At 43.2% G+C, this 12138-nt stretch overlaps 1 protein-coding gene across 3 annotated transcripts in view; it reads right to left on the minus strand.

Moving 5' to 3' along the window:
* Window positions 1-12138, minus strand: part of ALPK2 (alpha kinase 2) — a 117546-nt gene that overhangs the window by 20271 nt on the left and 85137 nt on the right. For all 3 annotated transcript variants that reach the window (XM_023647881.2, XM_001489132.6, XM_014727820.3), the window contains exons 6-10: window positions 10624-10771; window positions 5911-6038; window positions 5778-5813; window positions 2626-2900; window positions 1096-1184 (exon numbers count right to left, since the gene is read on the minus strand). In XM_023647881.2, the coding sequence (XP_023503649.2) occupies window positions 1096-1184; window positions 2626-2900; window positions 5778-5813; window positions 5911-6038; window positions 10624-10771 (676 nt within the window). The remainder of the gene's footprint in view (window positions 1-1095; window positions 1185-2625; window positions 2901-5777; window positions 5814-5910; window positions 6039-10623; window positions 10772-12138) is intronic.

Genomic DNA, 12138 nt, shown 5'->3' on the forward strand with positions numbered 1-12138 from the left:
AACTTGGGTCTGCTCCTACAGGAGGGTGCCGCGGTTCTATGCGTGGTGGACTGGTCACGGGGTTGACTCTTCCTCCTTGAGAACAGGCTAAGAGGACAGAGACTGGGAGGAGGGGGGCTGGAGAAGAGAGAGAACGGGGCAGGAGGAATTCTTATAACAGGGACCCAACTCGGTCCGGGTTGCTGTCTTAGCATATTCAACACAGAGGCAATTTGAGTGTTTTTTTCTTTGCATTATGTTAATCTGTCTTGAAGTTGCTGAGAAACGTTTGTGGACTAAATAAGTATGTAAGCATTTCTTGGCAAAGGGCAGAAAGTATTAGAATTTATACATAGTATGCTCAGCATACCACCTCAGGGAGAGAATTTTTCCAATTTTGTGAGCTAACAGGGATGGTGTAGACAAGAATTCCTTCCTTCTTTCCTCGCCCTGACATATTTTACTGATATATGAATGACAGACTGTTCTGTCTGAAATTTCCAATGTGCACTGACACAGCACTTTCTCTTTCCACTTAAGCACGCACATGTGATCTCAACCAGATAAAGAGATCAGTAAATACAAGCTCCAGACATCCGAAAATCTCCTTGGGTCAATAAATATTTAGTTAATAAGAGGATAAAAGTAATCGGTGTAATTTATCTCTGTAGGATTCCAGGAAGTGGGTACCGTGATTTTCTATTCCTGATCACCCAGTTCTCTCTTCCCTGACACAGCGCCATATTTTATTTTCACCATGAGATGAACCATTTTGTGATATTCTTGTGTTCCCTTATATTTGTTTATTGTTTAGACAATGTAACATCCATGAAAGTAGATACCTTTTCCTTTCTATTTAACATGATGGATACATTTATTGAATTCATCCAACCACCTATACATACATACATTTGTTTGAAGACTATTTATCAGGTGTCTTTCTGTAAACCTCTAGTGACCCAGTGGAGAACAGGACAGCAGCCATGTGTGCCTTGATGGAGCTTACAGACAGAGACCAATTGACATGCTTGTCCTACTGGTCCTTCTCACCCTCTCATCCCTCCAGGCCCCCAACCAGTCAAGGGTGGTAATACAAGAAAGGGTGAACACACTTACTCTGGCACTTCTCCAAAGCCTTCCAGAGGCTGTGCTTCAGCAGCATAGATCTTGGCATAGTGTCTGGCCGTATTTTGGACATAGCATTCCTATATCACCCGAAAACATGGGAAATCCAAGTGATTAGAAGAAATTCAGAGAGTTGCTTGGAAATGCTAATCAGATTTCCTATTATAGATCCAGCCAGTGGATTCTCAAACCTATCCCCTGGTTGGGAACACAAAACCAAATATTATTACAACCTAGAGCTGGCCACTTACAGAAGAGCTCTGAGACCTGAAGGAACTATCCAGCTGAAGGCCAAGTGGTCTCTGGGGCCAAGTGTCCCTGAACTATAAAATTTCTGGAACCTGCATGGCTGAAGTTTACCCTTGAGGGTGCTGGTTCCTTGGCAGGACGTCAGGTAAGCTTGGGGCCTGCTGGGTTTTCCATGAGCTCTCCTACCTGAGGTGATTCTTCAAAGGTGTAATTTGAGTTGTAAACAGTGAACACTTTGCCAAGATTGTTGTCTTAGAAAAAGCAAACTGGATTCTGCTTTCTACTCTGTAGGGCCTCTCTGAGTAGGAGTCTGGATGCTGGGGGACTTTCCATGACTGGGCCAGATGATACTTGAGATGGAAGGAATATTCAGTGAAAGAAAAGAAAAAAGAAGGGCGGATTTGGAGGAGAAAGGAAGACAATTAGCAAAATCCTATACTCGGAGAAGAGGGGCTACCTTCATGAGCACCAAGTCCCATGTGACATTGCCACATCTGGGAGAATCATGGATAACTAATGCTTAGGGCACCTGAGAGATTCATCGGAGAACACCTATTCATTTTATAGGTAATGCTTTTTAAAAGGCACCTAGTTCGTGAGAGAGCTAGCCTCAGCTCTCCTGAAGCTTGGCCAGTGCGAATGTCAAAAGTGAGATACATGGACCAAAGTGGGATGGGGAGGCAGGAAGAGAAGCTAATGCTCTCCTCTTGCCTCAGAGTTCTGTGACTGAATAACACAGAGAGGTGGGAACTTAACTAGAGACTTGGGTCAATCTCTCTCCATAGCTTAAGGGCTGACACTGAACCAAAGTCAGAAAGACAGGGAACAGGACAAGTGCTGACCCTTCTGAATACACCCCAGCCACCTCCTCCTCCACAAAACAAAACACTCCAGAAACGGATTCTGATTTTAGCTGTCCTTGGGAATCCCGGAATTTGGTGTAGCTTAGAACCCCCACTTTCCATGTCATCCCACATCCAAGAAACCCCCAGGGATCTCATAGGGCTTCCTAGGAACAGAAATGATCCCAGCCCGGGTCAGAACTGATGAGGTGCCTCCAGACATAGGCTGAGTCCAAGAAATTACTCCTGAGAACTGAGACATGACTCCCAGCATTTAGCCTTGACCCAGTGGCTCCCTTATAACCACATCCCAAAGGGAGTAAACACCCTCTTGGAGACAATCCCATTAATTCTGAGTCTAATTTTCATCTCAGGTTATCATGGGTCCCTCTCACACTTCAAGTGCCACCTTTAGGGCAGGTGGACCCACCTGGGCAGCGAGTTTGTAGTTTCTCTGGACGAGCTCATCGTTGTTTCTGGTCCCGTAGGCAACAGCATTGTGCACCTTGAGTACGCAGGCATGGCCAGGCTTGAAGACTGGCATGAGGCCCTGCATTACTTTACTGCGGAAGGCTTTCCGGTGGACGCCTTCCCCAAAGTGCAGCTCCTCAGTTGCAATTTGACCGCGCAGGCGGCCCCCAAAGTAGCTGTCATTGAGGAAGTCTTCTCTGAAGATGAGCTGGCTGAATTCAATCTCTTCACATCCTAAAACATAGCACAACTTTAATTAGACAGAATATCCCCCAATCCTGCTCCTTGGGTAACAAACGTTCCCACATAGGGACAATGACAAGGTTGACCTGTAGAACCTAGGAGGGGAAACCACACTTAACCCCTAACAGAGGCATAGCTCAGAGATGAGATGGGTGGGTGCTGACAGGGAGACGGGTCATTGAGGAGATGTGGGAAGATCAGTGTGAGGCCCCAGTGGATCAGATGAAAGGGGAGAAGATTGGTTGAAGCCAAACTGGGGATACTGGGAAAAGAATTTTAGACAGATCTGGAAAACAAAAGCAGAACCATGCAAGGTGATTAAAGAAAAGTTGAGAAGATAAAGTACAGAAGAGGGAGGAAGGACCAATGGTAAAGTCTGATAAACGAATGTTTCTCAACCTTTTTTTCATTATGCCCCCCAGTGAGGAGCCTCTTAGGCTTTTTTTCTAACTGTCCCCCATAAAATTTTAGTACCACAGATGTACTGTATACCTGTTTATGTACTGTGTGTATATCCGTGCTTTACACACAAGAAGAATACGGTTTTTTTGCCTCCCCAAGAATCAATTTTTGCCTCTTGGGGATGATACTGCCTCTGTTGAGAATGCATGTCATAGATATAATAGGCGAAAAAACGAAGCAAAATAAGTAAAAAGAACTGCCTTTGAAGAGAAATTGATAAAAAGTAGAATTATTTGTAAAAAAAAAAAAAAAAGTAGAATATTTTTTGAGTTTTCTAGCAGCTGTTTCAGAGTCGATTCTGCACGTGTTTCAGATGACCATGCATTCAATCAGAATGTTCCATTTTAAACTAGAGACGACCAAGTCAGAGTTCAGAGAAGAAAATAAGATGGCTTTCAATTAAATACGATTGTTAAGATTTTTAAAAACACCTTCCACTCCTAAAGTCAATGAAAACTGTCATCTTTCTGAATGTTTAAAAGAAGAAAGCCATCAGAATGAAAATCCCACTTCACATTTTTATTTAGAATATTCAGAGAAATATTTTTCTCTCCTTTTAAAAATATTTTCAAATCATATGTGTTAAGAGCAGACTATGACTGATGCTAGCTATTAAAAGTACAAGGAGACTAAAACTACTCTTAAAGGGTATTGATCCAGGCCAACTTATTGCCAGAAAGAAATAAAAGGGGCTGGTGGGGGATTTTCAAATAGAAAAAGTGGGTGAAGGAGCTAGTGGAAAGATGCTCCAAGACTTTTCACAAAGACTAGCAGCAGCCTCCTGCAGAGTGACCTGTCACTGTTTCTAGAGAGAATTCGGCTGGGGCAGCAGGAAGACAGGCAGGCAAATAGGATATTTTCTCAGATAAATTCTAAGGAGAAAGTTGTATCACAGATTTCATCCTAAGGAATAGAACCAGAAATTTTCTTTTTAATTTATTGAGAGGAGTATAGTGTTTTTTTAAAAGTTAAACTTAAAAATTATGGGGCTGGCCCCGTGGCCGAGTGGTTAAGTTCGCGTGCTCCGCTGCAGGCGGCCCAGTGTTTCGTTGGTTCGAATCCTGGGCGCGGACATGGCACTGCTCATCAAACCACGCTGAGGCGGCGTCCCACATGCCACAACTAGAAGGACCCACAACGAAGAATATACAACTACGTACCAGGGGGCTTTGGGGAGAAAAAGGAAAAAAATAAAATCTTTTAAAAAAAAAAAAAAGTTAAACTTAAAAATTAGACAACAAAATGGAGAGGGAATGCTTTCTCTATAACCCAGATCTTGTCAATTCTAGTTACATGATTAATTTATTTGGAAAATTTGGACCCTAATACCACTTAAAGAATATAGGAAGTGTTTTATGTATATACAGCAGAGCCCAGTGAATATGAGCTATATTTACTCATACTGTTTTCCTTCAAAGTCTCAACATTTCTAAAGTTCAGTTACTCTTAAAAGTAAGAAGTTTGTGCCTGTCACAGCTGGTAAATTTTTAACAACCTGCCTGGGGGGTGGGGAGGCCCTGGTTTTTGTAGTGTTTTCCAATTTCTATGGTGTAAACACTCTCACTGTGGCCAATTTTAAACTGCTGGTGCGACGTCACAGGAATGTGGAGCTGGGAAGAGAGGCCCACAGTCAGCTCTTAGCAGGCATCCCAGATATTAAATAGAAGAAGATGGGCACAGATGTTAACTCAGGGCTAATCTTCCTCAAAAAATAAATAAATAAATAAAATTACCAGCACCCTTCTAGGTGGGGGTGGGCACGAGTGTGGGGACTGGTAATTTTCCCTAAGAGGAAATCCATGAGGAGCATGGACTCCATTAAACGTACTCAGTGGGTGGCCCAGCGGCAGCGTGAGTGTTCAGGAGGAGCTGTTAGGCTCCTGCTACATCAGGTGTGCACAAATGTCAAAGGAAAGCATGAAACCCCATCTTTCACTTTTATTAAGATGCAAATGAATGGAGTTGCTCTCCTAGACACTTGGCTCTCTTTGGGAATCTGTTCAGCTAGTCAAACTGAAAAGTAAATTGAAGAAACAAAACAGGCTGTGTAAGTGCCAGAGGCTGAAAACTCCATGCAGATGGGCTGAATGCAAGTCTGATGCTTAAAGGAAAAAGTCTAACCCCAAACTCCCTCTCCACAGGTTCCCAACAAGTGCACAGCTACAGTCTCATCTCTTTCATAAAGAATACACTTCTGGATATTCATGGCCTCATGCACTTATAATAGGCCTTGCAATCAGGCTGAAACAGCTCCTGAGCTGTCATGCATTTCTCTGTCATTCCTGGGCTCTCTCCTACTTGGGTAGACGAGTCCATGGGAATATTGCTTCTACCACTGACTCCAGGAGCTATCTCATGCCTTATGGTTCTCCCATTTCTTCTCACATCCAACTCAGACTGGCTTACCTTTAATATCCTGGTGACTTGAAAGTTGTTGGAGAACTAGAAGACAAAGAAGAGAATGCCCTCAGTACAGATGAACATTTGGAAGCGGTAGGGGCTAGTGCTTTTCATTTGAAAGTGAAAAGCTGAAGTTTACCTTCAGCGGTGAGATTAAATTCAGCAGTCACTTTTCCATAACTGTTATTGATGCAGCAATAATAGATGCCCTGGTCCTTCTGGCTGGCTTGAACGATGGCCAAGGACACAGTGGAGTTGTCTCCTGCACTGCAATGGGGGACATTAAGGTTTGCACGCATAATCATCCTGAAGTTGCATTTTTCTAATACACTTAAGGAGAAAGAAGCTAATGCTCCCGTCCTAATGTTTTTAGAGAATGAGCTGGCTAAAGGACAAGATGGTGATAAGCGGTTTAAATAACTTATGTATCTGTAGAGGACGATCAATACATTTTTGGTTTAACACCCTCAACGAATATGCAATATTAATACACAGAAATGTCTGGGAGTTTTGACTGCCATGAGTAGACCAAGGAAGTGGAATTGTGAAATCTGGGGGATGTTGTTAATATTTCTGATCAGAATTCACCTCCATTATGTTACTGATCAGGTGTCGTGTGCTTGATGGAAACCTAAAAATTCCAAACCCAGATCTGAACACAGACACAGTAAGACACAAGAGAAAGAAGGTCTTTGCTGTATATAAGGACTCATGGCTGAAAACTCTTTTAAATAATGCATTCCCCTAGTGGATATCAACCATCCATCCATCTGTCCATCCATCCACCCACCCACCATTATTAAGTTCCAAGCACTGTGCTATGAATAGAAAAACTGGTGGGGGCAGAGGTGATGATGATGATGATGATGATGATGATGATGATGATGATGATAGCGAATGTGCATCAAGTGCTTGGTATGTACCAGCCATTGTGCTAATCACTGAAAGGTCTATTTCATGTCACCCTCAGAGCAATCTAATGAGAGAAGTACTCTTACTATTCCCAGTTCACAGAGAGGAAGATTAAGCAAATGACCTAAGGTCACACCGCTGATAAAGGTAGACTCAGGACTTAAACCAAGATAGCCTGAGCCTGGAGCCCTCATCTTGCCTTCATTAAGCTGCCTCCCCAGGTGATTTGTGATTCCTGCTCTCAAATCTGGGATAACTGGAATTGTGGGTAAAGCCACAATCTTTAGTCCAAAGTCTCAAACAAAAAACTTGCTTTGCAACCAAAAAACGATATTCAAATATTGTTCTAGTTTTGTTGTATATAATGAATTTTGTTTAAACATTCACCAAGTTGTGTGTGTGCAGGGTATGTTTCACTTTTGGTTCATTTCACAGCTCAACAACAAAATCCATTTGTCTTGAGTTTGTCTCAGTTGCACATTCAACAAAAGAGTTCATTAGTGGTTGGTTTTTCAATAAACTTGAAGTCTCTGATGTATACATGACTCTTCTGGAATGTACCAGTGACTTAAAACAAAGTCCCCTAAATCATAATTCTTTTTCCATTGATGGGGCCTCTGAACACATCCTGAACACACGATTGAAAGCCCAGTTATAAGGGGAAGATTTCCTGACAGGGCTGAAAGTCTTCAGAGAGTCACAGAGGGGCTGGTGCAACGCCCTTCTCCAGTGGCTCACTGATTAGCACAGCATGTCTGTTCCTGAAACAGCAGTCGAGCTCCACCAGAACAGCTGGCTGCTGAACTAGAATTGTCTCATGAACATCTTCCTCCCAACCCAGAAATTCCCTGATTCTCTGATGACTTGGCCCAGAACTTTTTTCTGTCTTGACCTATTACTCCCATCCAAGACCTTTTTCTGGGAGGAATAATTTAGGAGTCAGACAGGCCTGGATTCAAATCCTGAGCTGACCTCAGGCATGTTACCTAGTCTCTCATCCTCAGTTTCCTCCTGTGGGAAAGAGGAAAGAGCAAGACCATCTCTTCGAAGTATGAGGAGTGACCAGCACCAGGCATGTGAGGCTCCAGCAAAGGGTCTAGTCTAGTGAGTGGTCACGGACCATCAGAGTGGGTTAGCAGCTGTGTGCCCCGTACTGAGGCATTCAATGGTAAAATTAAAGAAAGGCACAGTCCTTGCCCTTCCAGTCTGGGAGGAGATGGACAAACAGAACATACCAACTCAAACTGTGGAAAGTGAAAAGAAGTGATCTTGCATCTTCTTAAATCAATAGGGAAAAAGCTCAGTTTCACATCCTGTTACCCTGTGAGGGACAAATCTCTTTACTTTTAGGGGAAGAAATGGACAAATGCAGAAAGAGCTGAACAGGAGGGGAGCTTAGCTGGAGACAAGCACAAAAGAAGGCCATGCCATGAACGCGATCAGAATAACATGGCCAAGAACTAAACTGGCTGAAGCGAGAGGGTACCTAACCTGGGGACTTCTCAGAGGACCCCATTATCCACCATCAGCCCCAGGGAGCCAGTAGGGGGCAGCACCCGCTGTCCCCCTCCAGCCTGGGCTGAGAAGTCCTTGGGGTGTCCTTCCTATCGCCAACCAATGAGAACCTGCCTGCAATGGCAGCCAGCTCTTTACTCCCTGGCTGTCCAGCAGGAATGATGTGACCTGTGCTCCAAAACATTGCTCAGCTTCCAGCCAATCACTCCATGAGACAACTGCTCTGTCAAAGGCCCAGGGCACGCTAGTTACCAAGAAGGTACTGTTGGCCAGGGTAGCACCAGAGTGTGCCAACTTGAGATCTTCATGGAGTCAAGACATACCACCATCATACAAACACTCAGAGAAAGCTACCACTTCCTTCTTCTTGGTTTCCTCAGAGTACATTCGCCTTGCCCCAGCCACAAGAAAGTGTCCTGACACCTAATTTCCACACTTTAGCCTCTTAAGGAAAAGTATCCAAAACCTGGGGACAAAGGCGAAAGGATGATTGCATCTCCCTTTGTATGTCACTGTTTCAAGGGCTCACCCACAGAGGATTTAATTATAGGAGAATGCGCCCGTGCTTGTCATCACCATCTACCACTTAAACAGAACCCCCTCAGACGCTTTTAAGTTACAGCTTGTAAGCTTTCTGTCCAGGAGAAAAGATAACCCCCGACGTTTATTATCTGTCCAAGATTAACCAGTTTTGTATCTTTCTGTAAATTTATTTCAGCATTTTTTTGTCAGATTGATGATATAAATCTCCATTCCTCAACTGCTCCTTTGAACAGCTTTACCATCCTACTGGTTCTTCATTACTTAATGAGTCGAAGAAGATCTTTGCTACGTGTTTCCATTATGTTTGTTTGAGAGATTTCAGATTTTTGAAAATTCTATCTTGAGAAGGCAATGAGATATTTCTTGGAGGGATATGAAAAGGAAACACTCAACTGGAATTAAGCGTGAAAGAAATTTGATAACACTTGAAAACCCACCTGAAATAATATAAATGATCTCTTAATATATAAAGGAGTTATGACTCCCAAACATTCCTGAATTTTCGCAGTGAGAAGGCAAATGTGTGTGCCTAGACCAGGGAATGTCGCCAAGGAAAAAGGAAGCAAACATCACTAAGAATTTAAAGGTCCTGGCCACATGTCATTAGTAAATAGCATGTTTACTCATGACATATGCTCCCTAGAAGGAGGTTACGTTTTCTTAAGACACCTCGAACGGAAAACGGACCTGAATGATTCAATTGCCAATTCTGAGCTTCCAGCAAGGCTGCAAAACACTGGTTAACTGTTCTGGGCTGACGGCTACAGAAAGCACTTCAAATGAATAATTAGTGCTTCTTTTTTATAAAGCTCTGGGGGATCTCCTTGACTTGAAAATCAAGTCGTTTATTCTCCATTATAATTCTCCCTAAGCCATACATAAGACAAGCAGGGGGATGACAACATTTTAGGCAAAGTGGGCCTATTACATCCATCACAATCCAGTTGGATTTTCTGGAGTGATGTTATGGAAACGAAACCATAGCTCAACTCTTCCATAGTTGCTTTTGGGACATAATTTCCAGACATCTGTTCCAAGCAGACACCTTTGATTTAGTTATATAGAAAGCTCAGATTTTTCTCACTTTTGTAGTCTACTCGTGACGAGATTAAGGGAGTAGAAACACCTCTTGTGACTCGGGGAGCTGAACTGGGACCTCCTTCGGCAGTAAGAAGCTTCTGAGGATTGTTTGAGTTACGCTGGTTTCCACTAAACAGGTGATTTGTTTCTAGAATGAGCCACCCCTCCTCAATTTATTGCCAAGAAGGGGCTTCAGGAAGCCATTCGTCAGGTTCCTTCCACAGGGGGAATTCCTGGCAATGGTTCTCACTCTCATCTCTCTCCCCTCCTCCTTCTCCTCTCCTCTAATATCCTAGGGCCCCGAAATAAACCCGTTATTCCTTCTTAGAGATGGCTTTGTATCACCCTCAATAGCTGCTACTTTTCTATAATCTCAAGGATTATTTCCTTTTGATTCACTTTCTTATCTGGGTTTGAGGTTCATCAGGTTAATGGAAATTTATGAAACGAGAACACGGCAAAATTCACAGACATGCAGAAGAGAGCTCCTCTTTAATCTTGGGACCACACAACCTCAGGCTAGAAAATGATTGTTCCCTTGATATTAAAAATGTGATGAAAGGTTCCATGATTTCCTAAGGCCACAAAACTCAATGGTGACAGAACCAGTGCAAGAACCCTCTACCATTTTCCCTGTCCAGACATCTGTCTTCCATTACTTACTCTTCTTGGATATTTTGGGTGTGGAGTTTCTGCTTCAATTTTCCTTTTTGCTTCCTATAATTTTGTTATTTTCTTCTAGAACTGTGTCGTGAAATACTCAAGCAACAACTGTGACAAGTAACTGGGGCAAATATCGCACCTTCTCTGCACTTCCGCTATTGACTTGGAATCTTTCATCCACCAGATAGTAGAATCTTCATGAATCTCTGCAAACTGGCAGCTTAATTTGACATTTCCGGAGTGGTCAGGGAACATCTCGGCTTGGATCTTCTTCAATAATACCGGAGCTGGAAACGCGAGATTTGCAGGTCAGTGTTCCGACAATAGTTGCAAAGAGCTTTGCAGTGGGCAAAAGACTTTCTCATTTTATCACATTTAATTCTCACAACAATCCCCAGAGACAGGGATAAGAATTATTACCCTCAATTTATGGATGAGGAAACCAAGTGTCTGGGAGGAGGTGTGGCTTGCCTAAACAGTAGGAAAATGAACCAATCAACCTAACAGAAAACTCTTACTGTTCATACTTAAAACTCCGTGAGTGAGGTCTGTAATGCACAAAGTGAAATAGGACTTTAGCAACATTTTTTTTTTAAGATGGGGGAGGGCGGTTATAGATGCCTAATCTGTAGGACCTGGGCAGAATAAAGATACTTTTAAATGATCACCAGATGGTCCAGGTCAAAATCAGAGCTGAGATTAGGGAGTAGAATAAAATCTGGATTATCTAAGTAGTAATTGTGGCTAAACCCCCAGATGCAAAAGGCAACTCAACAGCAAGTTAATTGCCGAAAAATATTCATCCATCTTTTCTCTGATTTCAGTTGTCTGTGCTGAAGATATCCTAGTGTATTGCAGTGATGTCTGACATCAGTTTCATTAGCAAAAGAGCAGTATCTCCTTGGATGAAATGGGAGCAATAAGGAAACGATTCCCGGGGGTTAGGCTGTGACCTTTGAATATCGCCTTTTAAAATCAGGGATGAGAGCCTGGCAAGCCAGGTACATGTGTAATTACTTGGGGCAGCCACTGGGCGGCAGCATAGACATTAGAACAAGACAAGGATGGCTGACCCGGCCAGGTGGTCAGAATAATCTGGCAAGCAGTGAGGTTACTGGAAATGGGGTGTCAGTCTATTACAGACCAAGTTCCATAACTCCGCAGTTTGGTAACACAAAATATTTTATAATCCACAGCCAAGCCAAAAGTCATCCATACTGATGCTCTCTTTTGCTCTGTTGCCTCAAATTCCACTACCGTGAAATAGTTGGTGCGTTAACTGTGCCTCCCATCTTTCCTTGGTCCAATAGCATTTGGATAACAGAATGCATATTTTAAAGCTTAGTTTCTTTCCAGGAGGTAACAATGGGCCACTTGGGTAACTGAGTAGCTGAGGCTACTAATGATATTACAGGATCCAAGCGCATAATCGAGAGAGAGAGAAAATATACCAAGTACTTACTGATGGCAAAACCCATTTCAGGTCCTTTGGCCCTACTTGGCTAGCTGGGCTAGGCATTCAGGCCCACGGTCTCAAACGCTTGGGCTACCCGTCCCCTCATTTGGGACTTACTTCCTCGAGGGCCTTTCCAATACTATGTGGCGGCAGCCTTCATGGGTGATTTGCAGATACCGAAATGTGCCTAAGACGGCC

Source organism: Equus caballus, chromosome 8 (assembly GCF_041296265.1).
Source record: "Equus caballus isolate H_3958 breed thoroughbred chromosome 8, TB-T2T, whole genome shotgun sequence".
Lineage (NCBI taxonomy): Eukaryota > Metazoa > Chordata > Mammalia > Perissodactyla > Equidae > Equus > Equus caballus.